Here is a 26432-nt window from a genome sequence, read left to right as displayed (position 1 = left end):
GGAAGACTAGGTGAAAGATTATGTAATTTTGAGATGTTTATGTTTAGTCTTTGGGAACTTGGAGGATGACGTTGGACTCCAGGTTCCTGTGGAATTAACTGTACACTGTGCTCTGAAGTTGTTCTGGAGATGTGTTTTGTTCTGCTCTGCTGAGCAAGTGTACATAGTAGTATGTCTGGTTCAGTAGTTTGCTTTGTACAGAAATCACACATGCAGTCAAGAGAGCACAGTGCCTTAGTCATGTAGTGCTCAGAGAAAGGGCCAAGTCCCAGTTTTTCATCCAAGTCATTGTGGGTTCCAGCAGCGCCTGTGGACACCACTGCGTCCCCCTCTCAAGGCACAGTGTGCTGTCTCTGTGCCTCATTCTCCTTTTCCCGCTTCCACTGCTCTGAGAGCAGATCAGAATCTATAACTTGGGGCCCTCACCTGTGTTGCTGGTAACTTGAAGTCACTCTTTCCTTTCTTTGTTTCCAATTTTAGGGACACAGCGGGCCAGGAAAGATTTCGAACAATTACAACAGCATACTATAGAGGAGCCATGGTGAGTGAGTTTTGGGGTTTCTAACCCTTCAGGTGAAAATAAAATAGAGGTATTCATGCCTATATATGGTTATGAAGCTTGAGTCTAGAACTACCTCATTCAGCAAGGCCAGCTTGGTCCTGACAGGAGCAAACGAGGGAATGAGGAAAGAACAGACACATAGACACACACACAGAAGAGCTGGGATTGGGTGGCCTGTGCTTGCTATGATGGAGCAGCATGTACACTCATCTCAGAGCATTGATTATGTACAGAAGAGGAAGAGGGGCCAGCCTGTCTCCATAGGAGGTCTCAGTGGGGGGGAAGTTCAGGCATTAGACATCAGGAGGAGGAAACTGCAGTCTTCATGGATGCTTCCTGTACACTATCAGCATGTACACGTACAGCAGAGGAAGACTTCCTGTACACTGTCAGCATGTACACACAGAGCAGAGGAAGACTTCCTGTACACTGTCAGCATGTACACGTAGAACAGAGGAAGACTTCCTGTACACTGTCAGCATGTACACGTACAGCAGAGGAAGACTTCCTGTACACTGTCAGCATGTACACGTACAGCAGAGGAAGACTTCCTGTACACTGTCAGCATGTACACACAGAGCAGAGGAAGACTTCCTGTACACTGTCAGCATGTACACACAGAACAGAGGAAGACTTCCTGTACACTGTCAGCATGTACACACAGAGCAGAGGAAGACTTCCTGTACACTGTCAGCATGTACACGTACAGCAGAGGAAGACTTCCTGTACACTGTCAGCATGTACACACAGAGCAGAGGAAGACTTCCTGTACACTGTCAGCATGTACACGTAGAACAGAGGAAGACTTCCTGTACACTGTCAGCATGTACACACAGAGCAGAGGAAGACTTCCTGTACACTGTCAGCATGTACACGTATAGCAGAGGAAGACTTCCTGTACACTGTCAGCATGTACACACAGAGCAGAGGAAGACTTCCTGTACACTGTCAGCATGTACACGTACAGCAGAGGAAGACTTCCTGTACACTGTCAGCATGTACACACAGAGCAGAGGAAGACTTCCTGTACACTGTCAGCATGTACACGTACAGCAGAGGAAGACTTCCTGTACACTGTCAGCATGTACACGTACAGCAGAGGAAGACTTCCTGTACACTGTCAGCATGTACACGTAGAACAGAGGAAGACTTCCTGTACACTGTCAGCATGTACACGTACAGCAGAGGAAGACTTCCTGTACACTGTCAGCATGTACACACAGAACAGAGGAAGACTTCCTGTACACTGTCAGCATGTACACGTACAGCAGAGGAAGACTTCCTGTACACTGTCAGCATGTACACACAGAACAGAGGAAGACTTCCTGTACACTGTCAGCATGTACACGTAGAACAGAGGAAGGCTTTTCCAGTTCCTGAGCCTGAGCCTGACCCAGGGTAGCCTTTGGTCATTCCCATGAGTTTTTATCAGTCAGGACTCCATTCTCTTCACAAAATTCACTAAGAGTTTCCTCACCTCCCTACACAGTAAAGTGAAGGAAAATAAATTTTTAAATGTGAAAACAGGATTTTAAGGGTTTTAAAAAATTGTATTTGATTTTTAGTAGCTATATTTTGCTATTAGTCTTTATAATAAGTAATCAGGCTTAGATATTCTAGAACTCCTCTATATTCTGCTGAGGTAGTTTTACATTTTTGTTATCTTTTTTTCTTTTTGTTAGTACTTGATGGCAGTCTTAGCAAACCACAAACCCTGTGACTAAGTGTTCCTTTCTTGTACTCCCTTGTCCCTCAGCCCTATGGCCATATCACCCTGTATCTCTCTCCACTCCTGCAACCTGGCCTTGCGTATGGCTTCTTGCCTGGCTAGGAAGTGGCTGAATGATTCACAGCTCTAGAGGACCTTGGCTGCCAGGACCTTCTTGGCTACTGCCAGGCATGTCCTCATTGTCATAGGTCCACCATCTGGTTGTTTTTTGCCCTCACATGCCTCTCTATTTAATGCATTTAGAGTGTCCGCTGTCTCTGGGCCGGTCCCATGTGGTGCTGGGAATACAATGGTGGATAAGATACTTGGAATCAGTGGTGTGTGGGCTGTGCCTGGGATGTCAGGCCCAGGGTAGAGTTGCATCACTCACTTTAGGCCTGAGTTAGGGACTGTGGCTCAGTGGTGGAACATGAGTTTAACATGCCTGATGTTAACTCTCTAGCACAAAAAAAACCAAATAAATTACGAAGGCCTTGTAAGCCAAGCCCAAGTTTGAGCCTTGAATTTTGATGATATGCTCAGACAGTCTTTGAAAGTTAAACCTTTAAGCTCATGGAGCCCACCTGATAGGTTGTAGGTACAGCTACTGAGACTCCTGTACTCCTGGGAATGACAGAAGGTAACTGAGCTGCAGGGGTGATGGCTATCCTTTGCATCCAGGAGGATATGACCTGGATCCACAGGTCCTTCTACCCCAGTACTGTCACCCCATCTTCCTCTACTTCCCCTTGTCCACCATTATTTGAGTATTAGTAACTCACCTCTACCACAAATTTGAGGGTCCTTTTCATGCTGTAGCATCCCACTAGCCATTTAATGTGTTCTCCACACTTGGTTCTGTGCTGCTGTCTTAGTTAGGATTTCTGTTGTTATGATAAAATACTGTGACCAAAGTCAACTGGGAAGAAAGGGTTTATTTCATCTTATAACTTGTAGTCCTATCATCCAGGAAAGCCGGGGCAGGAACTCCAGACAGGAATCTAAAGGCAGAAACTGATGCTAAGGCCATGAAGAAGTGCTGGTTACTGGCTTGTTCCTCATGGCATGCTCAGTTTGCTTTCTTATATAGCTCAGGACTCCTCAGTGGGCTGAACCTTCTCACATCAGTCATCAATAGAAAAATGTTACACATGCTTTCCCTATAGGCTGATCTCATGGAGGCATTTTCTCAATGGAGATTCCCTCATCTCAGATGACTCTAGAATATGTCCAATTGACAAAAAACCTAGCCAGAACAGATACTTTAAGATTGTGAGGAGTTTTATTATCATAAAGAGAGTGATTGCTGCCCTTTTATTTTGCTTATATTGGAATCAGGGAAGGGACTTCCTGTGTGTGCCAGGGATACATTTGCTGCTATTTGTTTCTCCGGGGAAGATAAAAAAGAACATTTTAACAGGGAAGGTTTGGTATAGTTCACAGGTAACTTTTGATTAGAAGCATCTTAGACACACTAGTGTTTGTGTTGGCCAGTGTTTTACATTCTGGGACTAGGTGGTCCCATCATTTCTATGTTCCCTTTCCCTTGAGAGCAGGCAGGAACACTACCTTGTAGAGCGGATATCTCACTTGGATAGTTAGCTCTAGTACATGATGTAAAGAAAGAGGCCAGTGGGATGTGTTAGTTAATTTAGACTCAAGGAGTATCTGGATTTCTCATGTTTCTACTGCCTCATCTTTCTTCCTATTACTTCACGTAATTACAGATCATTGCTATTCTGATTAATACTGGCTTTTCCATTGTAAAGGTAGGTATCTTGCCTTACTTTGCTCTTCTGTCTTGCTGTGTACAGTGCTGGTTCCTGACACAGTAGATGCTCAGTAAATACTTGCTGACAATGTGAGTCAGTGGAAGACTCTCCAGAAAATGCTCTTTTGTTGAAATCTTGGGTCTCTCAGGCTGCTTGTTCCTGTGAGCTGTAGGGCTGTTTCCAGCAGTTGGTAGTCATGGCAAGCTTTGGTTGGTTGGACCAGGCATGTAACATTCTTCTGGAGTCTGCCACTATGTAGATTTCTTAGTTTTGTTTTAAACATGTCAGCAACTTTACAGGCTTTACAGTAAACCTTGATTGGACAATTAGGTATAAGGGGAAGAAAGGCCATATCATTACATCATTGTTACTTCTCATAGACCAGCAACAACTTCTGAATTCTTAGGCAACAATGCTCATTGTACACTATATTAGGTCTATAAAGTTTACCTGGCATACTTATTAATTTATATTTCTAGCAGGTCCATATTAATATCAGTTACCATACAACCATAGGAAATAGTGTAATGACTTTTGCTGTTGAAATTAAAGAAGTAAGTTAGTAATAAATATCTGCTGTTTGTTGGGGCCAAGTTATGTCCTGAATTCTGGGTTAAGTAGTTTACAAATAATATCTTAGGAGATCCTCAGAAGAATCTCATGTTGGCGACTGAGAAAGCTAAAATACTGTCCTCCAGGGTCTCCCTGTTAAATACACGATGGCACCTAAGCTAGCAGCGTCTAGCTTAAAAGCCTCTACCCCTCACACCATGCTGTTCAATTCCTGTACTCACCAAAGGAAGAGGCATTTGAGGTAGACAGAGCACATGAATGATATTGCTTCATCATTTAGCCCAAAGGATAACAGTAGTTACTTGGTTAATTTTGACTGTAGATAGCTGAATATTCTGTATCAGTTATTATTGTCGTTTGTTTTTTCTTATTGTGGTGAACTATATGTAGCATAAAACATCAGTACTTTTTAATTTTGAAAGTGCACTTTTTCACTTTTTTTTTTTGGTGTTTCGAGACAGGGTTTCTTTGTAGCTTTATAGCCTGTCCTGGACTAGCTCTGTAGACCAGGCTGGCCTCGAACTCACAGAGATCCACCTGCCTCTGCCTCCCGAGTGCTGGGATTACAGACGTGCACCGCCCAGCTCACTTTTATTTTTTAAAACTCTTACAAAGTGTATAGCTGAAGTGAAATATGCATTTGAGGTAAGGAGGGGTGGGGTAGGGGAGAATATTGCTTATCATTTAAATAATCACACGCCTTTTCTCCCAGCACTCAGGAGGCAGAGGCAGGCAGATCTCTATGAGTTCAAGGCCAGCCTGGTTTATATAGCAAGTTCTAGGTCAGCCAGAACTACATAGTGAGACACAGTCTCAAACAAACAAACAAACATACAAAATACTTTTTCTCTTGCTGTTAAAAGTGGATCTACAGGGTTGGGGATTTAGCTCAGTGGTAGAGCACTTGCCTAACAAGTGCAAGGCCCTGGGTTCGGTCCTCAGCTCCAAAAAGTGGATCTACCTAAGTACTATAAAAAAGCTTTAAGAATTCCAAGAAATCATCCCAAATCCTACCTTCATGAGAGAAAACTCTTAATATTTTTTGTTTTCTGTCTTTTTTTGTCTAATGTGATTTGTCTCTGCTTACATTTATATTTACTGACAGAGTTGGAAGCCAGCCTGTGCAGGACTTTGCCTGCTATGCTGTGGAACTTAATTTTGAGAACAGTTGGAGGATGCTGCGAATGTTTGAGCATTGAGTTGATCGCAGATGTCCTTTCAGAAAAGACTAGAAGAGGTCAGAATGAGAGCAGGAGACAGCTGGAGACTAGGTTGCAGTTCCAGGAGAGATTGACTGAGGAGAATCTAAGAATCTAGTACGTGAGTAGAGGCAGTCAGGCTCTGAAGATATTGAATCATAGGATCTCCAGAACCTAGGGACTAGCTATGAGGAAAATACCCAGGTGTTTCCACAGCTGCTGGGGTTTTATTGCCCTTCACCATGTGATAGGACAGGGAGAGCAGAAGACTTGGGAGGGACTCATAATCTTCTATTTTGCTTACGCGAATGTGTGGTGACTATAGGAGATACCTAACAGCTGGTGTATACGCAGTGTTCCCTAAAGGACATCTTGTCTTGTCTGTCTTCTTGAATTCATCTTGTCCCTCCTCAAAATAGATCTGTGCATCTTTCTAAGCTTTCTTTGACAGAATGCTATTGCTTTTTTTTTTTTTTTCCTGTGTGGCAGGTACTATGGGCTTGCTTCAGGTCAAGAACTTAATTCTGCTTGGGCTTCGTGCCTTGGCTTTACTCATTTTCTCAGAGAAATTGTCCTCACCATCTGAGCCACTGCTCCAGATAAGATTGTGTCCCTGTTGTTTCAGTTCAAAGCTCCCCATTTTTCTTTGTAGCAAGTGTCAGAATTCTAGTTCAGTGTATATTGGTCTGTTTCCTTTGTTAGCCATTCATGAGAAGAAGGGACCTTGGTTATCCTGTTCACTGCTCAGAGTACCTAGTATAAGTAGAGTATTTGGCACATAGTAAGTACTTATTATTCTGGGGAATTGGGAGGGGTTTTTAGTGGGGTGTGTGTGTGTGTGTGTGTGTGTGTATTGTAGATAAAGTTTTAGCCTAGGCAGGTCTAAAGTTTTTCTTTGCCTCCTGAGTGTTAGGATTTCAAACATGTCAGGGTCAGCCATAGAATCAGTATCTCTGTCTCTCTCTATCTAATCACTTAAGTGTTGGACATCAAACCTGGAGTTCTTACCCATGCAAGGCAAGCACTCTATCACTGAACTACCAGCCCATTCCATATTGTTGAATGGATTGATACTTAAGTACATATGGTACCTAGAACTCACAGTACTGAAGAATGGTCCTGGAGATCCCATGACTCCATATTTTCAGAGCCTGACCTCCTCTTCTCATGTATTAGCTTATTAGATTCTCCTCAGTTAGCCTTTCCTGGAGCTGTTGTCCTGGTCTTCAGCTGTCTCCCTGCTTCCATGCTTAACCTATTCCAGTCTCTTTTCTGTAAGGGCACCACTGTGGATATCACTGTGTATGCTGTGAATGTGTTGCTCTGATTGGTTAATAAATAAAGTGCTGATTGGCCAGTAGCCAGGCAGGAAGTATAGGCAGGACAAAGAGAGAGGAGAATTCTGGGAACAGGAAGGCTGAGTCAGGAGTCACCAGCCAGACACAGAGGAAGCAAGATGTAAAGATACTGGTAAGCCACAAGCCACGTGGCAAGGTATAGATTTATAGAAATGGGTTAATTTAAGATGTAAGATCTAGCTAGCAAGAAGCCTGAGCCATTAGGCCAAACAGTTTTAATTAATATAAGCGTCTGTGTGTTTATTTGGGTCTGAGCATCTGCGGGCCCCGGCAGGACTGGGGAAAACTACAGGGCATGCATGACCAGCTCACATAGTACTCACAGTACTGAAGAGTGGTCTGGGCACTTAGGATAGAGGTGTTATTTGAATGATTTGGAAGGTAAATCTTTTAGATTTTACCTAGCAGGGGAATCTTTAAAAACATGATGACAGTACTTTAGCTAACTCATGAAATAAATGCATTATATTTTCATATGAGTTATTAGTGTTAAGACAAATGGTAACATTGTGAGCCTGTACTGAAAGCCTGTATTCAATACAGGTAAGTCTGTATTGAAAGAACAAATTTAGAACAGTATGGTCTTGGTCTCAGTAGAGGAGTGAGAAAAACAATCATCTCCATTTGTAATAAGCAAGTGTGCCCTGGAAAGGTCCCTCTTCCTCTGAGCATTCACTGGCCCTGTCTTACTTAGCTGGCCTGAAGCTCCAGTTGGTGCTGATCATTATCACATGAGGTCAGGTAGAAAGAGCAGCTCACATTTCCCACAATCTCTAATTCATTAAAGTTAACAGTGACAATGTTAACAGTTCATTTAGACTGTGAGGCAGTAGCATAATTCATTAGTTTTTGCCTCTGTATTTTTCAAATTTATTATGAATCCCTCTTTAAAGATCAATAGAGACAAGAGAGAGGCAGGTAGGCATGTCCTGCATTGTGAGCTGTAAGTATTGAAGTATGACATAAAGCTTTTTGTTTCCTCTCATAGGGAATTATGCTGGTCTATGACATTACCAATGAAAAGTCCTTTGACAATATTAAAAATTGGATAAGAAACATTGAAGAGGTATGTATGGAAGGAGAGTGCCAGTGCTGGACAGAAGCCTGCTGGGAACATGTGGTAGGCTATTGCTTTCTCCTGGAGGTGGCTTCTGCTGAGGAGCAGAATGGGCAGGACAGGCTCACCCTGCCCACTGGCAAAAAGCTAGATCCCAGTGGTGCCAGGACAACAGCTGTGTATAGATAGTAGACAGAGGAACCTTTTCATATTTAAACTCAGAGCTTAGACACAGCCTAATCTGGGTCCCCGTTGTCTACCTAAGGAAACGGGTGAGGAAGGAGTGGCCTGCCAGTGTCCATAGAGACTTGAAGACAGCCACAGCTGAGCTGCCTGGACCGGCTCTTGTATATTTCTGTAACATTTTTGCCTTTCTAACATTTTTTCCTCTGTAGATATTTGAAATTTGGGTTAGTTCCAGGATAGTTGGTACTAAGTTTTCTTTGAAATCTCTGTGGCATTTCAGAAAGAAACTGACTAGGAAATAATTTAGCACGTTAAAATGAACCCACATAGTTGATCTTTTTAAATAGTTCAGAACCCAGGTTCCTTTTTCCAGTGACTCAGTACTTAATTTTTTTTTCTGTTTCAGACTAGAATAATTGAAGGTTTGGCTGTTGTATATGTGTTATGAGAATGAGTCTGTGAGCCTTTGGGGGGGGGGGTGTTCTCATAGGCTCTGTGAGGGCTCTAAGCTGAAGTAATTATCCCTTCTCCCTTTAAATGGTTCTCTGACTTAGGCTTGTGGTGTGTGAAAGACGTTCTTGTTGCTGAACGAGCCGCCATGTTTCTGACAGGTTGGGGTTTTTCCATTGAAGCTCTGTGTTGGTCTCAGGCCGTCTTTACAATGCCCTGTTTCCCCTGCAGCATGCCTCTTCCGACGTTGAGAGAATGATCCTGGGTAACAAGTGTGATATGAACGACAGAAGACAAGTGTCAAAGGAGAGAGGGGAGAAGGTAAGTTTGAGCCAGATGAATAGAGGGTGGAATCTGCTCCCAGCCAGCATTCATTTTTTGATATTGATTTACGTTGTTAAAATGTCTGTTTTGGTCCTTTAAGAACTTGCTATCAAACAACAGTGAGATGTAGTCTGTACTTGGATAGTGGGAATTAGTATTCAAATCCAACCCTGTTTATACCATTCGGTCATGACTCAGCCCTAGAGAATGCTGGGAGATACAGACTGGCCTTTCTTAAGATCCAGCAGCTCTTGTTTAGGCTCTTTCAGATTTGTGTGAAAACCTCAGCTTTGAAGTTACAATAACTCAGTTTCTGAAAATATATACTAGGGTAAGTGAAATTTCAACATAATCACTTTCCAGTTCACTGTTTTCCCTAAGCATTTAGTACAAGTTAGCTTCAGCTCATGAGCAGCAAACTCCTTGTAACTGAGCAGCTATGGAGGTGACATTTACAGGCATCTGTCTGTCTTGCATCTGTAGAGCAAACAGCTATTTTTTGTGCACGTTTCCTTATGGTATTTGCTCAGTTCTTAGAGACTTTCTCCAGTGATAGGTGCAAACACACTTGGTTTTTCAGTCTGAGTACCAACTTGCCCTTGGAAACCTACACTTAATTTGAGTAGTGTTACATGGGTTAGGACCCTGAAAATAGGTGGAAATGTGAAGAGTTCAAATTTGCCATTCTGTTGTGAAATAGAATAGTTCATTCTGAAAGGAAAGTCAGGCTAGTTACACCTGGAGAATTGTGTTCCTGGAGTCAAGGTAAAGGAGTAAATGAATCCCAGGTGAGTGGTAAGCTGAGACTCCATCTAGTAGTTTTTCTTGTGTGTTTATTAGAGACCCACAAGTACAACGGGACAAATTTCTAACATGACATTTTAAGTAGAAGCTGTGTCATTTTTAGATTAAGTTAAATTATAAAATTTAAAGCACAGTACAAGAAAACAAAACAAAACAGAAAATGATAGGATTTCTGGCGTAGACTCTTGGGGGCTTTGAAAAATGTACAATCTACTAAGGACTTTGTATGTCTAAGCCACTCGCACTAGATTTGATCTTCTGTTTGTCTTTCAGTTAGCAATTGACTATGGCATTAAATTTTTGGAGACGAGTGCAAAATCCAGTACAAATGTAGAAGAGGTAAGAACTGTCCGGTGGCTTGCTGGGGGCAGCTCAGCCCAGTGACAGCACCTGTATATGTTTATGTCTTGGACTTTTACATAGACTCTGCTCGCTGGAATTCTAGTATGCAGCCTCCACATGGGTTATGTTAAGATTGCTCAATTAAGATTCTCGGAAGAGAGGAGATCCAAGTTCATCCTAAGTTCAGTGCAGCCATTTGTTTGGGAAGTTAGCAATCGCAGACTCAGTGTCCTCTGTTCATTTGTCATCAACCTCTGCTAGCCTGCAGCAGACAAGCTGAATCACTTGAATTAAAGTGCTGTCTCTTGAACGGGTTCCCTTGTGTATGCATTTGAAGTAGATTAAGCATGACACTATAATGCTATGGCATTTAGTAGATAAAAGAAAGTGTTTTTCATAGATTAGTCTTAATACAATTTCCATTAAGTTAGCCATTACAACAAGATTATCTGGGGCTGGCAAGATGGCTCAGAGGGTAAAGGAGCTTGCCAGGACACCTGAGTTTGAGCTCTGGGATCCATGTCCTCCAACTGCCATGCTTGCACTGTGGCAGCCATACCCCTACACACAAACTCAATAAGCAAATAAAATATAATAAAATTTTTTTAAAAAGGTCATCTAAGGTCTTCAAAGAACAGATGAAAATGGTAACTGTATGACTAGTTTTTAAAGATGAACACCTATCACCAGTATTTGTGCAGAAAACCTGCTCTAGAAAACTCTAGATGATCTCTTCTCCTTTTGGCCGTTCAGCTCTTTATCAGACCATCAGTGTCTTAGACAGGCGCAGTAACACAGCTGCCCAGAGTTAAACAGATGCAACCTAAACAAAAGTAACATACCTTAAAATACTATTCTACAACATTTCCCCCTTTTTGTCTAAATAAAAAGAAAGATTTTAACTTTAACATAGTAAAACTATACACAATAAAAACACTTATCAAGTAAGAATTAATTTACAATATTCAGTCCATGTATATTTAGCAAATTGAGAGAAAGCACTCCACCATCCATCCATCTTAATGACTCCAAAGCTTTATACATAATTACTTTCTATCATAACTAAAGAAAACTGCAGCTATAACTATCTATCTTCAACTCCATCAAAGACCCAGGAGGATGTAATGTCTAACAAGAGAGACATTTGGCGGCCTGGACAGTCACTCAAAGTTCTTCTGCCACATTTGGGGCACCCATCTTCAGCCTACAATATCTGGCAAACTTTTCAGAGAAGTGGGAAATTTGAAGGACTGTCTTGTCTTGTTTTGGCAAAGTTCAACAGTCTTTTTCCGGTGTGTCCTGCATGTCCATTCTGCACAGCACATTGTCAGCAGTCAAAGGCAAGAACTGTTTCTTTGCCCAGTGGCTAACCTTGCCACAATGAAAGCAAGCTCCATAAGAAGTTTCTTCATTGTCCATAATCTTCTCTGAAGTAAATTGTGCTGCCAGGAGCAGATGTGTCTCATTGTCATGAAAAATCTTAAGTTAAAAAACACTTTATTTTATTTATTTATTTTTTGGGGGATCTTAGTTAGGGTTTTATTGTTGTGAAGAGACACCATGACCAGAGCATTTTTTTTAAAAACATAAAACAGGTTATAATTCAAAAGTCCAGGGTCATTTGAAACTGCAAAATATTTTCTCTGTAGAAAATAGTAAAAAAAAAAAAAAAAAAATACCGTTTCTCAGTAAGCCCTTTTAAGCCAAATAATAGCTGAATTATACATATAAATATTTCTGGGATACAGAAGAACCCTATCTTCATCTGTTCAGAGAGCTATGTTTTACTTAAGTTGTGTGAGGTTCCTATTCATCTTCCCCTTCACTGTTTGATTTACGGCAGACATTTTTCTATAGGCTAATCCATACTCTAAAAAGATTTTAATCTGTTTCTTTACCTGCTGTGTAATAGAGTTAGTACCTGTGCTTAATGATCCTGACAGTTCTAACTAAGCTTCAGTAGCTTGGATTCTTCACTGCTTCCTTACACAGTGGCTAACATATCAAGACTTACATGGCCTTAGTAGTCAATGAATACTTTCCATAACTTCTTCTTTCTTCAAAATAATCAGCACTCGTTTTTCAGGTTGGCTACTGAGTGTTGAAAAACGGGAAATTGCCACTGATTTATTTTCATAAGCATAAATAAAAAGAAAAGCAAGCTTCCTTCTTCCGTGAAAGATTCCTTCTACCAACAGGGAGTGAGGTGGGGGTAGGTTTCTTATGCCAGCTCCTGTGGGGCACCCCTTAATCTCGGCCACAGAATGAATTTCATACCTCTGTGGAAACAAAGTAAAAGTGATGACAGATTTTGTTTTGTTTTGTTTTTTTGAGACAGGGTTTCTCTGTGTAGTTTTGGTGCCTGTCCTGGATCTCACTCTGTAGACCAGGCTGTCCTCGAATTCACAGAGATCCCCCTTCTCTGCCTCCCAAGTGCTGAGATTAAAGGTATGTGCCACGACCGCCTGGCTTCTTTTTAAAGAGCCAGTGAGCGAAGTGGGTTATTCCAGCTTCCTTTTAAATTGATTTCCACACGTGTGTGTGTGTGTGTGTGTGTGTGTGTGTGTGTGTGTGTGTGTGTGTGTGTGTGTTGGGAGAGGGGGTTAACTGAGTTCCAGGAACCAGCAGTTTTGAAGTATTAAGGCATGGAAGATTCTGCATACTTAGGTATGCCCTCAGAAGAGGTCAGAAAGAAAAGGTATTGGTTTTTGTGAAGATAGACTTTTAGAACTATAGTTTAATCCATAATTGTCCTTAAATCACTTCTTACACAGATTTTAGTGTGTGCTGGATAGTTTTATGTCAAGTTAAAGTCATCTGAGAGGAAGTGACCTCAGTTAAGAAAATGTCTCCATAAGATCTGGTTGTAGGCAAGCCTGTAGGGCATTTTCTCAATTCTTAGTGATTGATGGAGGAGGGCTGAGCTCATTGTGAGTGGTGCCATCCCTGGGTTAGTGGTTCTTGGTTCTATAAAAAAGAAGGCTGAGCAAGCCATGAGGAGCAAGCCAGTAAGCATCATCTTCCATGGCCTCTGTATCAGCTCCTGTCTCCAAGTTCCTGCTTTCTTACATTCCTGTCCTGACTTCCTTTGATGATGAACTGTGATATGGAAGATTAATAATCTAAATAACCCTTTCCTCCCCAAGTTGCTTTGGTCATGGTGTTTCATCACAGCAATAGAAATCCTAAGACAAGCATCATCTGGGCCAAAGGTTGAAGCCTTTCCCTAGGAGAGTAGGGTGGTTTAAACAGAGCCTAATTCTCCTGTTCTTAGTGTATTGAGGAAGCTACTCATAACTGTCTGTGCCATATTAGGAACTTGGGGCAGATATTACATGCATAAAATATTTGATGAATGAATGACAATGTGACAACATTGGAAAATATGATGTAACTGAAAAAGCCAATAACATGCACATGCTAGGATTTTAATTACACTACTATTTTCAGTTAGAAACTCTGAAGTATATTCACAATAAATAATAAAAATTCTGTATTTCTGTTTTGAAATACAACATTTAACAATAATTTTGTTTGTTTATTTTATCTTTAGGCATTTTTTACACTTGCACGGGATATAATGACAAAACTCAACAGAAAAATGGTTTGTATTACTTACAGTTTTTCTTCTTCTTCTTCTTCTTCTTCTTCTTCTTCTTCTTCTTCTTCTTCTTCTTCTTCTTTTTTTTTTTTTTTTGGGAGCTGAGGATCGAACCCAAGGCCTTGCACTTGCTAGGCAAGTGCTCTACCACTGAGCTAAATCCCCAACCTTTTTTTTTTTTTTTTTTTTTTTTTTTTTGAGACAGGGTTTCTCTGTATAGTTTTGGAGCCTGTCCTGGATCTTGCTCTGTCGACCAGGCTGGCCTCGAACTTACAGAGATCTACCTGGCCTGCCTCCGAGTGCTGGGATTAAAGGCATGTGCCACCACCGCCTGGCACTCAATAGGATGGACAGCATTATAATATGCCCACATTAAACTTATTTGTTCCTGATGCTTTCATATGATTTCACCATGCTTATAATTTCTATTGCTTCAGGGTTGTTTCTGAATCACAGCTGTCTCAGCTCTTTCCTCTGGCTCTTAAGTGGTAGTTAATTGAATTTTTATCAGAATAGTGAAAATAATAATGGCAGAAATCACTTTTTTCATAAAATTATCTAGTTCAATTTTCATATAATACATATTTATATCTATATGATGATGATCTTGGACTTGCTCAAGTTGGCTTCAATTTGAACCATCAGTGATGAATCTTTAGGACACCCTAAAGTTTAATATGGATCCTCATGAAAACTATCTGCCTTCTATTACCGACTCTTCTTGCCTCTAACTTGATTGCCTACTGCCTTAGCCCTCTTCCTGTCCTTATCCTTGACACTCCACAGGCCTTGGCTGAAATTGCTTTAAACTAGATAGAGGTGCATCCTATCTAACACATGGTTAAGACAAAATGCTAGCCAGCCGAAGAATATTTTGTCTCTTTTTAATCCACCACTTGCAAAGAAGATAGTGCTGAGACTTAACTAATTCCTTCTGTGATAGAACTTGGCAGTGAGCACAGGTGAGAGAGTGTACTAGAGTATATTCCCCACATGGTGTGCTTTTACTTTGTAGGTAATTGGGGTCAAACCATGAAATCTTGGTCTCCTTAGCAATTTCATATCCTGTTTTCCAGAATGACAGCAATTCATCAGGAGTAGGCGGGCCAGTGAAAATAACAGAAAACCGGTCCAAGAAGACCAGTTTCTTCCGCTGTTCATTGCTTTGATGAACTCTTCACTTCTGAGAGACTGCAGTATACCTAGAGGGCCCTTCCCTGCTTCTCTGAAAGCACAGGTTACCCAGCCTCAGAGTCACCTCACCCGGCTGCTGCGGAGAGCACCATGGAACTCTAGACCTCACAACAAAGAACGCCAAGTGGATTCTAGCCTCATGGCCTAGCAAAAGAGCAGGCTCCTTTCTTCAGACATGGAAGCAATGACGTGGAGACACATGCGGGACCCAACTGGTTTTTCCTTGTTTTACTGCCTGTCCTGGAAGCTGCTTTCTTTCTTTGCACATGAGTGTCAGCCTTTCTCTGGTACAGCATAATCTTAGATTCCTAACTGAGCACTTTAGTGGCGTGAAATTCTAGACTTACCTATCTGGGGATGTTTAAAGACAGCAGACCATTAAAGAGAGGTTGATCTACTATAATTAAAGGATGGTTGGCCTGGGTCATATGGCCAAAAGTTCTATTGGTAGCATTTATCAGAGGGCTTTGATTTGCAGTGTTCTACTGATAAACTTGTACAATTCATAAAAAGCCCATCTCTTCACCAGAGACCACATCATCTCCATCTTTCCAGGTGGTTATCAGCTTTGCTCATCCCTGAGTAGTAGGTTGGCTGCCATGCCTCCTCTCTGGAAACAGCATGTAGGAAGCACTCCAGTCTCGCTGCTTCTGAGGGTCATAGTTGCTGTCCCTGCCCTGCCTGAATTCTCGTCATTATTTACTTATCTAAACCTCTAACATCTGCAAGCACTGCTGTGTCTGCCTGTGAACTTCACGAGCTGAGGTTTCACAGAGGGAGAGAAATGGTCATTAGGGCTTTATTTTCACATCCGGCTATGGTCTTGTCACACCAGAAAGTGTAATGTGTTCTTTCTCCGTTTTACCCATTCGTCTGTATTGCCCACTTCTTAACCATAGTCCCTGTCTGTGAGAGTTAACAAAGGTTAGATTTAGATTTCAGATTGTAGAAAACATCCCTATATGGAGAGAAATTAAACATGTTGGTGTAAGGTAGCTGTTAGTAATGCTGAAAATAGTGACTTTTGGGGTTTAAAAAATACAAAAAAGCAATTAGACCTAGCACATCCTCCAGAAATCTTGTCTTTGCATTAGAGCACATACAATCCAGGTTTGGACTTTTAAACAGCCATTGCTGAGTGTGTAGGACCCAGCCCTTTGCACTCAAGTTTGTAGTTAGAGAAGTGGGGTGGCTATCCAGGCCAGAGGCAGCCAAAAGCTTTGCTGCCTTTCACTCCAGATGCTGGTTCTGATGTTTCTTTTGTGGATAAACCACCACACTAGAGGGGATAGTAGGTATTTGGTGTTAACTTATGTGCCAAATCCAGATCATAATGTCACTGCTGTTGTTGTAGCCTTCAGTGTCCTAACACAGAGGGTACGAAAACAGGTTACGGGGAAATGAACTGGTAGCAATCACTCCCCCTGTTCTTATGCTGTCCACAAAGAACTGGAAGTGGAAATGGACATAGATAGCTGGTTACACAGAGAATTCTGCTTCAGTGCTGTCTGTTGGAAAACTCAAAAGCATTCCAGTGGCTGCAAATCCACCAGAGTTATTTTTGGTGGATTTGCTGACTTTACTGTTGACAAACTAAAGCCTATTTTTCGTTTTCCCTCGTTACTTATCAGCTTGAAGTCACACATAACTGTCCAGGTGTAAGCAGTTCTTTCAGTGAGAATTGATTGTAAGTCTGACATCTTCAAATTAAATAAATTTTTGAAAAGAAACGGTATTTTCTTAGAAATATCTTATCACTACTTTTCTAGGGAAAAAAAGTTCAAGCAGTTACAGTGGTAACAAAGTGCTTTGCAGAAAGCAGGAGCTGTGACACCATATACGAATGTAATTCTCTTAGTATTTACCTCTGACTGAGTGGTGTCTTAACACTTTGGTTTCTATCTCAGGGGCTGTCTGCAAACCAAAACTGACATGTTCTATGGTCAGCTTTTTTTTCCCATGCTTTGCTTTTAATTTCTTCACTCTTGTGTCTTTTGTGGGTTAATAACTAGTCTCCATGAACTTCTCTTTGAATGAGCCTATAAATGTTAGGGGAGTCTAAAAGTGCTCTTTGAAGTAGCAGCAAACTGGGAGTATATTCTCTGTTATATAGAAATAAATTGTTCTTGCTATTTTCTTACATTTAGCTTTGCTAAATTGTATATAATTTGAGCTCAGACCATAGGAAATTCACTTTCTGCATGGTAAAAACAACCCAACAAATAGTCTACTTTGCTTAATAGTGTACACATGGTGCATTATTTTTTTCTATTTGTAGATGAATTTAGTGACAGGTAATTGTCCGTTCCCTGCTGAAACTGAAGAAATCTAGATTTGTGTGTGTGTGTGAACATTGTTGTGGTCTTACAGATAGGGTACATAGAGATTTTTGCAGCAGTATTAGTGGTTAAGTAGCTGCACTTTATTATTATTGAGCTCATTTTTTGACAACAGTTGAACTCAGAATGTTCAAATAGAGTCTGAGGGTACCAGACAGTGAAGTGTGCTGTAACTAAGTAGCATGAGAATCAGTTGATTGTCAAATGTTTCACTGGGAACCTGTTCTAGCCTTTATCTTCAGATGCTGAAAAAGCGATCTCCCAGCGCATCGGTCAGTAGGTGCCACAGGGCTTCTTACTGTTCATGTGGACATCTTATGCAGTCTTTGTTATAAATTTCCTGAATTACTGTTCATGTGGACATCTTATGCAGTCTTTGTTATAAATTTCCTAAAGACTATATACTCTTTACTTTGAAGGACTATTTTTTTAATTATACCTCATTTAGCTAACTAATGTTCTAATACCTGGTAGAAAAACAGTGAGCTAGCCTCTTAGCATTCAACAAAATTTAGACAGCATGTTTTGTTTTGTCTCGTTTTGAACCGAAGGCATCCTTGGAAAAGAGAAATGTGATACCTTAGTTTCAAATAAAGCATGCATGCCAATATCCAGTAGCATACAAAAAAATGTTACTGCCCTGTCCATTAATGAACTTAGTTGTGCAATATACATGGATTGTTCCGAGGTTTATGAGTAAGAAATTACTACTGCATTTTATAGGCTCCAAATGCTGAGAATCTCTGTTAGGGCTTATGAAGTGTCTTCCTGTGAGCTGTAAAATAACAAACTAAGCAGACTTTCTCTTCAGGCTTATGACTTAGATGCTTTTATAAATATATCTTAATCTTTAAAGATGAGATTCTAAGCCTGGAATTTTAAAACCACATTTCATTATGTTGGTTTACTGATCTCAAAATTTCTTCAATTCAATTATTTAGACTTAATTAATAAAGTAAAACAAAAAGACCTTCCTTTATCTTTCTCATCACACCCAGTGGCAGAAAGGGCTGTCTGAAATCCCTTGAATCAGATGGACATAGCAGGTCAGGATAGATTCATAAAATTTATGAATGTCATGTTCATTAAAAAGAAACTAAACGACTGAGTACAGAAATGAAAACCAGCATTTGTTTTAAGGATTTTCCAGATTTTAACTTTGTATCTTGAAATGTGTGCCATATGCCAGGAACTAACAAAACTTCGTATTTCATCTTTATACCTTTTTTAGAAGTGAATTTAGGATTGTTCATTCCAATGGCCTTACTGATGGGTTTGTCTTGACTCTGTGCAGCTGCTGCTGCTGCTCCCTTAATGCAAAATGCTATGAACTGTCTGATTCAAATCATGCCCCCATGGGAACTAGGGAGTCTTTTCATAGACTTCTACTTGTGTGCTTACATATTTTTTATTTTGCTCCAGTGGCTTACTGTGGAAAGCTCCTGTGGATAATATGGACCTGTCATGTCGCTGGTCTGTTGAAGCCAGTTCATTAACTGTACTGATACTGATGCTGTGTTTTTTTTTAAAAAATGGACTTTATTCCAGGTGAACTTTTTTTTATAATAATGTTCATCTAAAATAAAAACTACATAATGAAAATGTCCATGACTCTTAAGTGGATTGTACATTTTAGAATATAAATGGCTTTTAAACTGTATTTTAATTGATCTATCTTCATTTTATATGGTACTGAGTTTCACAAGGACATTTTAATGCAAGTATATAAAGTACTTTGAGTATACCTGTACCCTATCACCTTCCCATATCTTCTTTTCCTTTCCCTTTAGTTCCTATATTCCTTTAGACAGATGTTTTACACATACACACACACTCACACACACACACACACACACACATACACACACACACTTTTATGTATCAATATAAAATCTAGGACCTATAAATTAGGGGAAGCATCTGATATTTACCTAGACTGATTTAATTCTCTTAATATGAATATCTCTAGTTATATTCATTTTCTTGCAAATGACATTGTTCTCTGTGGCTAAAAAAAAAAAAAAATTCCATTATGTGTATTTGCTACATTTTCTTTATCCATTCCTCTGTAGTTAGACACCTAGGTTGGTTTGATGACCCAGCTACAATGAACAGTGCTGCAATAAACATTGATATGCAAGTATCTCTGTGATACGTTGACTTAGAGGCCTTCAGTTAGCTCAGTCATTTGGAAGCTACTTGAAACTTTTTGAGGAACCTCCACACTAAGTTCCATAGTTGGCATTACCACCAACAGTGTATAGGCGTTTCTTTTGGTGCTTATCCTTCATCCCTGCCAGAATTTCTTTTTTTTTTCTTTTAAGATGGTCTCACTGTGTAGCGCTAACTGGCCTTGTATAATACTTCAGACTTATGGAAGTCCCCTTGCCTTCTCCCTCAGGAGTGCTGGAACTAAAAGTGTGAACCCTGATTTTGCTCAGACTGGGGTAAGATGATATCTCAATGTAGTTTATTTTCCCCCCAAAGATTCAGGTTTATTAAGGGCATGAAGGATTACTGAGAGCCCCAGTGTCTAGGGGTAAGGCCTAGCATGTGCCTAAGCAAATAGGGAGGATTTCCACAAACTGAGACTACTTGAAAGTGTGGCTTTCAGCTCCACCAGGCCCACTTGGGCCTGAACATACCTGAGGACTAGAGATAGTTGGAGTAGGGCTTGGATTCATGCTCGGCGTGGCCCCAGAGGTCAGTGTCTTCCCATGTTTTTCACACTTCCGACAGGGCTGTGCCTGTCCTTATCTAGTGAGGTCATTCTCTCAATGAAGTACACCTCTATACTAGTCAGGGTTCTCCAGAGTAACAAAACTTATAAAATGAAAATATCCCTCCCTCTCTCTCTCTCTCTCCCTCTCTCTATACACACACACACACACACATATATACAGTTATTAAGATGTCATATTATTAAAGGGATTTATTGGAATGATGTACAGGCTGCAGTTCAGCTAATCCAACATTGGCTGGCTGTGAATGAAAAGTCCAAGAATCTAGTAGTTGCTCAGTCCACAAGCCTAATGTCTCAGCTGGTCTTCTGCATATGCTGGAATTCCAAAGAAGAAGGCTTCAGTGCCACTGAAGGAATGGATGTGCTAGCAAGGTGAGGGGAAATGGGCAAAGAGCAAAAGCTTCCTTCTTTCATGTCTTTCTATAGGTTTCCAGTACAAGGAGTGGCCCAGATCAAAGGTGTGTGTCTTCCCACCTCAGGATTCAGATCAAAGGTCCGGACCAGAAGTGGATTCACCCAAACAAAAAGAATCTCCCACGGGTGTGCCCTCCATTTCTGCCTTGTAGTGTATTCCAGATGTCAAATTGACAACCTAGAAGAGCCATCACAGCCTCCTTGTTGCACTTGGGTCCTCTATACAGTCAGAGAAATTTCCCTGGCAAGGAATTATGGAAATGATCCCTGAAAGTATAGTCTTCTCAATGTAGTTTTCATTTGCATTTCTTTGATAGATTGAACACTTTTTGAAATGTTCATGGGCCATTTGTATCTCATCTTTTGAGAAGATTTCATTTCTTTGGCCCATTTATTGACTGGGTTGTTATGAGTTCCTATTTAGCTTTTTGTATCCTAAATTTTATCTTTGTATATTGGAGATAGTGTCTTCCATAAATATAGCTAGCAAAGAATTTTCCCTTTCTGTAGCCTTTATTTTCCTCCATTAATTGATTCCTTTGATGGAGTCACACATTTTAAAAATGTTTCTTCAGATTTTTTCAGTATGTGACTTAAACCATGGTGGATTTATGACATTTTAGCAAACTTCATAGCCGATGTGTTTAAAGACAAAATGTCCAGACCCTCTGCTTGTTCTCAGTTTGGACTACGGCAAGGTTTTCCTGTCGAACCTACAGCCTGGCATTGCTGCCCCTGCCTTCCTCAGTGTTGGCACACCTGGTTTCTGGTTTCGTTCTTGCCGTAGTAACACTTGGATGGCACCAGGCCTGTTGCTGGCCTGTCGCACTGTTGCCCTTGCTCCTGGGTCAGGTGTGTCCTTCCCAATCTTCTCAAAGTCACTTCATGGACTTACCAACTTCTTTGCTCTAAGGTCTCCCAGGGACAAGTAGCAGCAGTCTCAAGGCATGTAGGGCCTTTTCTTCCTGCTGTCTGGCTTCCTTCATCCCCATTCTGTCCCCTTGGTGGCAGAGGCATCTTCCTACCCAGCTTCTTCCCCTGCCTCCAGATTTATCTTCCTACCCTAGCTTGCTCTCAGGGATCTCAGAGCACATGTCTTCAAACCCATCCAGCTCCATCCCTTCCCCTCCATGTCTAAGTGTCCTTAGCTCTCTTGCCATTGGCTCGTGACTTTCACATTACTCCTTTTCCAGTCTTCCTACTGGAATTAAGCTTTCAAAAAAGACTTTCCAGTAGTCACTGTGGTGGTGGACGTCTGTACAGTCCTAACAGTTAGAGGGAAGAGGATCTCAAGTTTGAGGCCAGGCAGTTCCGTAGTAAGGCCTGTCACAGGAAGAAGTACAACACATGAGACTTGTCTATAGTCTTTTCAAAGTTGTTTCATTTTCATACATTTATTTATTTGTGTGTATGTGTGTGTGGAGCTCATCAGACGACTTGTGGGAATCAGTTCTTTCCTGCCATGTGGGTTCCAGGATCTAACTTGGGTCATCAGGCTTGGTGGCAAGTGCCCTTACTTAACCATCTTGCCAAACCCATAGTTACCATCCTCATTTGTTTATTTTCCATTTATTCCTTAACCAGTTTAGATTCTGCCCCACCAGTTTATTGGATACTGTGTTTGCAACAGCTAAATTGGCAAAGTAGTGACAATTTTCAGTCCCTGACTTGACTAACTTTCCTGTTAAATCTCTCTGTCCAAGACATGTTCTCTTGTCTTAACTTCAGACAGCATTCTGACTCCAGGGTAATTCCATCTTCTTTCATGTTTTTGTTTTTGTTTTTGTTTTTTTTAAGTGACTTCTGTGGTTAGGCCTAAGAATGCCTCCATCCATGTCAAAGTCCTAATCACTGGAACCCGAGCTACTTTATGTGGCGAAAAAGGCTTGGTAGATGTGGTCAAGGGGAGAGTCATCAGATGAGAGACTGTACTGGGTGATCTATAGACCCAATGGAGTCCCAATGACCCTTCCGTTGAGAGGGATACAGGGACGTATCAGAAAGCAAGAAAAGATGACGTGATGCAGGGCTGTGAACCAAGGAATGTCAGCAGTCTCTGAGGCCCACCTCCTTGGTCTCCTCCTCTAAGACATTTTGTGCACTTACATACCTCGAGATCCGTAAGACTGTCTGCTTGTACTGCTCTGACCAGAACATTTGTGGACATCTGGTGTGGCTGCAGGCTACTAATACATGTTTGAAATGTATCTCTACTACCCCACTCGCCTTACATCTCCTAGATTTCTGCCTTTCAGTCATCAACCATTTCTGGTCCTCGGCACCATCCTCTCTGATCCTCAGCAACTCTACCAGCAAACCCAGGCCCAGGAGGGAAAACGTTCTCCTCTTTTCTTCCTGGGGATAACTGGCTGTCACCGGGTCTACCTCCCCAGTTAGTTGGCCCCTAATCTTGTAGCTCCTAAAGAAGTAGGGGGAATGGATCTTTAGTTTTGAATCCTCAGTATTCTGTGAGACACCTGGCACATAGTAGATATTTGAGAAAAATTAAGAGCCTGGGTGATGTTCAGAAGTCATCAAAATGAACATGGCACAGAAGAGAGTGAGGTGGGAGTTTTCCAGTTTTGCTCTTGGGCCAGATAAAGATGCTTGCTGTCAAGCCTGACAACCTGAATTTGAGTCTGGGCCCCAGACACTGGAGGGAGAGGAATGGCTCTGGAGAGTTCTCTCTGATTTCCACATGTATGCCATGGCATGCGCGTGCACACATGAGCACACACTAACTCAAAAATAAATAATGTAATTAAAATTATTTTCAAGTCTTTCTCTCCTTTCTCTCCCTCCCTCAGACAAGGTCTTACCTCCTCTTGCTCTCTTCCAAGTATTGTGATTTCAGATATGCACCACCATACAGGCTTTACTGTGCTTCTGAAATGTTTGAAGTAGCTTTAATAAAGACACACACACACACACACACACACACACACACACACACACACACACACACCAGTTGCTATAATTGAATATTAAATCTGTCTCCATCTGCGTAGGATTCACAGTAAACCTGAACGTGCTGAATTAGCTTTCAATCTGAACACAGGAGTTTGCCAAAAGAAAAGGCAAAGGGAAGTTTTATCACAGGGCAGAGTGACTCATGCCTATAATCCCAGCACCAGGGAAACTTGAGCAGGCCAGCTCGGTTACATAGGAAGTTCAAGGCCAACCCGGAAGACAGAGTGAGTGAGGCTTTGTCTCAAAGAACAAGAGTTTAATAAGGTATGTAGAGGGAAAATATAATTTATATTAAAGACACAAGTATATTATGCTTCTGTGGAGATACTCTGATTGGAGCTGAAGTAGCCAAATTTTATTGATAACTTTGATTCTGGGTCACTACAAAACATTCTTACCTGATGGCAAGTCACCCTGCACTGTTGTCTGCATATCAGCTTTGACAGGATGAGACAGTTTAAAAACGAAGTATTCCAGGCTGGAGCCATGGCTTGGCTGTTAAGAGTACTTGCAGGGGTTGGGGATTTAGCTCAGTGGTAGAGTGCTTGCCTAGCAAGCCCTGGGTTTGATCCTCAGCTCCAAAAAAAAAAAAAAAGAGTACTTGCTATTCTTCCAGAGGACCCATGTTTGGTTCCTGGAACCCACAGGTGGCTGACGACCATCTTTAATTCCAGTCCCAGGAGGTCAGATACCTCTGGCTTCCATGGGTACCCACCCTCATGTACACATACCCACATGCAGACACATATACCTACACATAGTTAAATAGTTAAAAATGGGGCTGAGTATGGTGGTACATACCTTTAATCACAGCACTAAGGAGATAGAAGCAGGCACATCTTTATGAGTTTGAAGCCAGCCTAGTCTACATAGTGAGTTCCAGGCCAGCCAGAGCTACATAGTAAGACTCTGTTTCAAAATAGTAATAATAATAACAACAACAACAACAACAATAATATTTTTAAAAGACAAAGTATTCATTGGAATAAATTGGTTGTACATGTAACTGTTTAAGATGGCAAAGATGACAGTTTCTATAAGAAATAGTAAAGACCCATTTTCTTAATTGATAAGTAAAATGCCTTCCAATGGTTCCCAACTTTTTCTATCGGTCTGTCTTTTTACTGCTGCTTTCCAAGAACTCTCTGTGATGGAGGTGTTAGTTATTTTTCTCACTGCTGTGATGAACTTCCTGGCAAACATTCAGGCAGGGGGGACGGAATATTCTGGCTGACAGTTCAGCAGAGTGGGGAAGACCTAGCAGCAGGAAGAGAAGCAGCTGGTCACACTGCACCCACAATCAGGAAGCAAATGATGAACAGGATGTGGGACTGGGTTACAAAACCTTAAGGCCCACCCCTAACCACTTCCTCCATTGCGCTATCTCCTGAAGATTCCACAACCTTCACAAACAGTGCCACCAGTTGGGGGCTAAGTGTTCAAACACAATGCCTGAAGGGGGCAGTTCACACTCAGAATATGGCAGTGCATTTTAGAGAATGTATAGGTGTGCCAGGTTTGGTCCTCAAGATAACTCATCAGATGTTATTCTCACTTAACATGAATAAAGCTGTATCTTAAGTAGGGAACTTTACAATCTTTGTTTTTGAACCTCTCAGACATTATTAAATCAATAGTTGATTTCAGATGCTTTTAAGTTTCATTTCTAAAATTATTCTAAGTAGTTTAGCAATTTCTCCTAGGCACTGGGAAATAACAAAGTCTCTGCCTCTGGAAGTTTACATTTAAATAGGAAGACAGATGAGCCAGTGAGATGAAGTTCTGTTAGAGCACATAGCAATGCTATGTTACTGTTGCTATAGGGATGTCCAAGCAAAACACAGCTCTCATTTCACAGGGTATAAACAACTGTTTATTCTGGAGCCAAATCTGAGTGATCTTTGCCTGGGAAGATTGCCCCAAATACTGTGTTCCAACATGGAAATGGACACATGAAGTTTTTGTAGTTCCAAAATAAAAGTAATAAATCAAGATGTGATCTGATGACCTTCTTAGCTTTGGGTTGGTGGAGGCTAGTAGTTAATATGTTTTTAAAAATGTCATGTGATAGTTACAAGGACTTTAGGGCAGATACAGAGGTGGGCAATGGATAGCTGTTAAGGGGCTAGATAGCCCAAGATCATTTGGCTCTGTATCTGCAGTATTTACAACTCTCCATAATCATACAGTTGTAATTAGTCAATATCAACTTCGCAGAATCTTTAACACATCTGTGGCTGTTTGTCCTGAATTTTAAATTCAGAAAGAGAGAATGCCTTCAAAAACAACTTTATTTTTCGAAAATAAGGGGTTACTGGTAAGCTTGTCAGAAAAGTTCATCACTATTTCATCCCTTTTCCATCGGGAACAATTCCATCACCTGGATCATACCAGTCCAGTCTGAATTTTTTTTTTTTAACGTATGATGGTGCATGATGTTCCTGCAACTATGCATATGGAGAAATGTACTTTAAAAATGCTTTTTTGTTTTTAAAGGAACCTTGCCTCTGTCCTGCTGTTGACCTGCAGCACACAAGTGTGCTCCTAACCTCCCCTAGGCCACCTCACTGCCAGCTGGCACCAGTGTCAATGTACATCTATGGCGAAGAGGACTCTGAGCACATCTTTAAGACCCCAGTGAACCATGCTTTGGAATAAGGATCTGCAGCGCTGCCAGGTCTGAGCCTTGGTGCATGCAGCTCATCGCCCCTCAGAGGTCCAGGCACTGGATCTCTCCACATCCAAAAGCTGTCTCAGCCATGCCGCAACTTTCTTTGCTCCAGAAAACCTCGAGGAAACCCTCACCGTCGCCGCCCCCCCCCCCCCCCCCCCCCCC

The 26432-nt window shown here is 41.3% G+C and overlaps 1 protein-coding gene and 1 pseudogene across 1 annotated transcript in view; one reads left to right on the top strand and one right to left on the bottom strand.

Annotated features, from left to right (window-relative positions):
• The window catches only part of Rab8b (RAB8B, member RAS oncogene family), a 70701-nt gene extending 51676 nt beyond the window's left edge, over positions 1-19025 (top strand). The window contains exons 3-8 of the mRNA XM_036192907.1: positions 481-541; positions 8161-8238; positions 9097-9186; positions 10267-10332; positions 13889-13939; positions 15013-19025. Coding sequence (XP_036048800.1) covers positions 481-541; positions 8161-8238; positions 9097-9186; positions 10267-10332; positions 13889-13939; positions 15013-15105 — 439 coding nt within the window. The 3' untranslated portion in view covers positions 15106-19025. The remainder of the gene's footprint in view (positions 1-480; positions 542-8160; positions 8239-9096; positions 9187-10266; positions 10333-13888; positions 13940-15012) is intronic.
• A 1004-nt stretch (positions 19026-20029) lies between these two features.
• LOC118586658 lies at positions 20030-20847 on the bottom strand (annotated as a pseudogene).
• Between the last annotated feature and the right edge of the window lie 5585 nt (positions 20848-26432).

This window comes from Onychomys torridus, chromosome 7, assembly GCF_903995425.1.
Source record: "Onychomys torridus chromosome 7, mOncTor1.1, whole genome shotgun sequence".
Taxonomy (NCBI): Eukaryota; Metazoa; Chordata; class Mammalia; order Rodentia; family Cricetidae; genus Onychomys; species Onychomys torridus.
The sequence above is the reverse complement of the archived record's forward strand: the minus strand, read 5'-3'. Positions and strand labels throughout refer to the sequence as shown.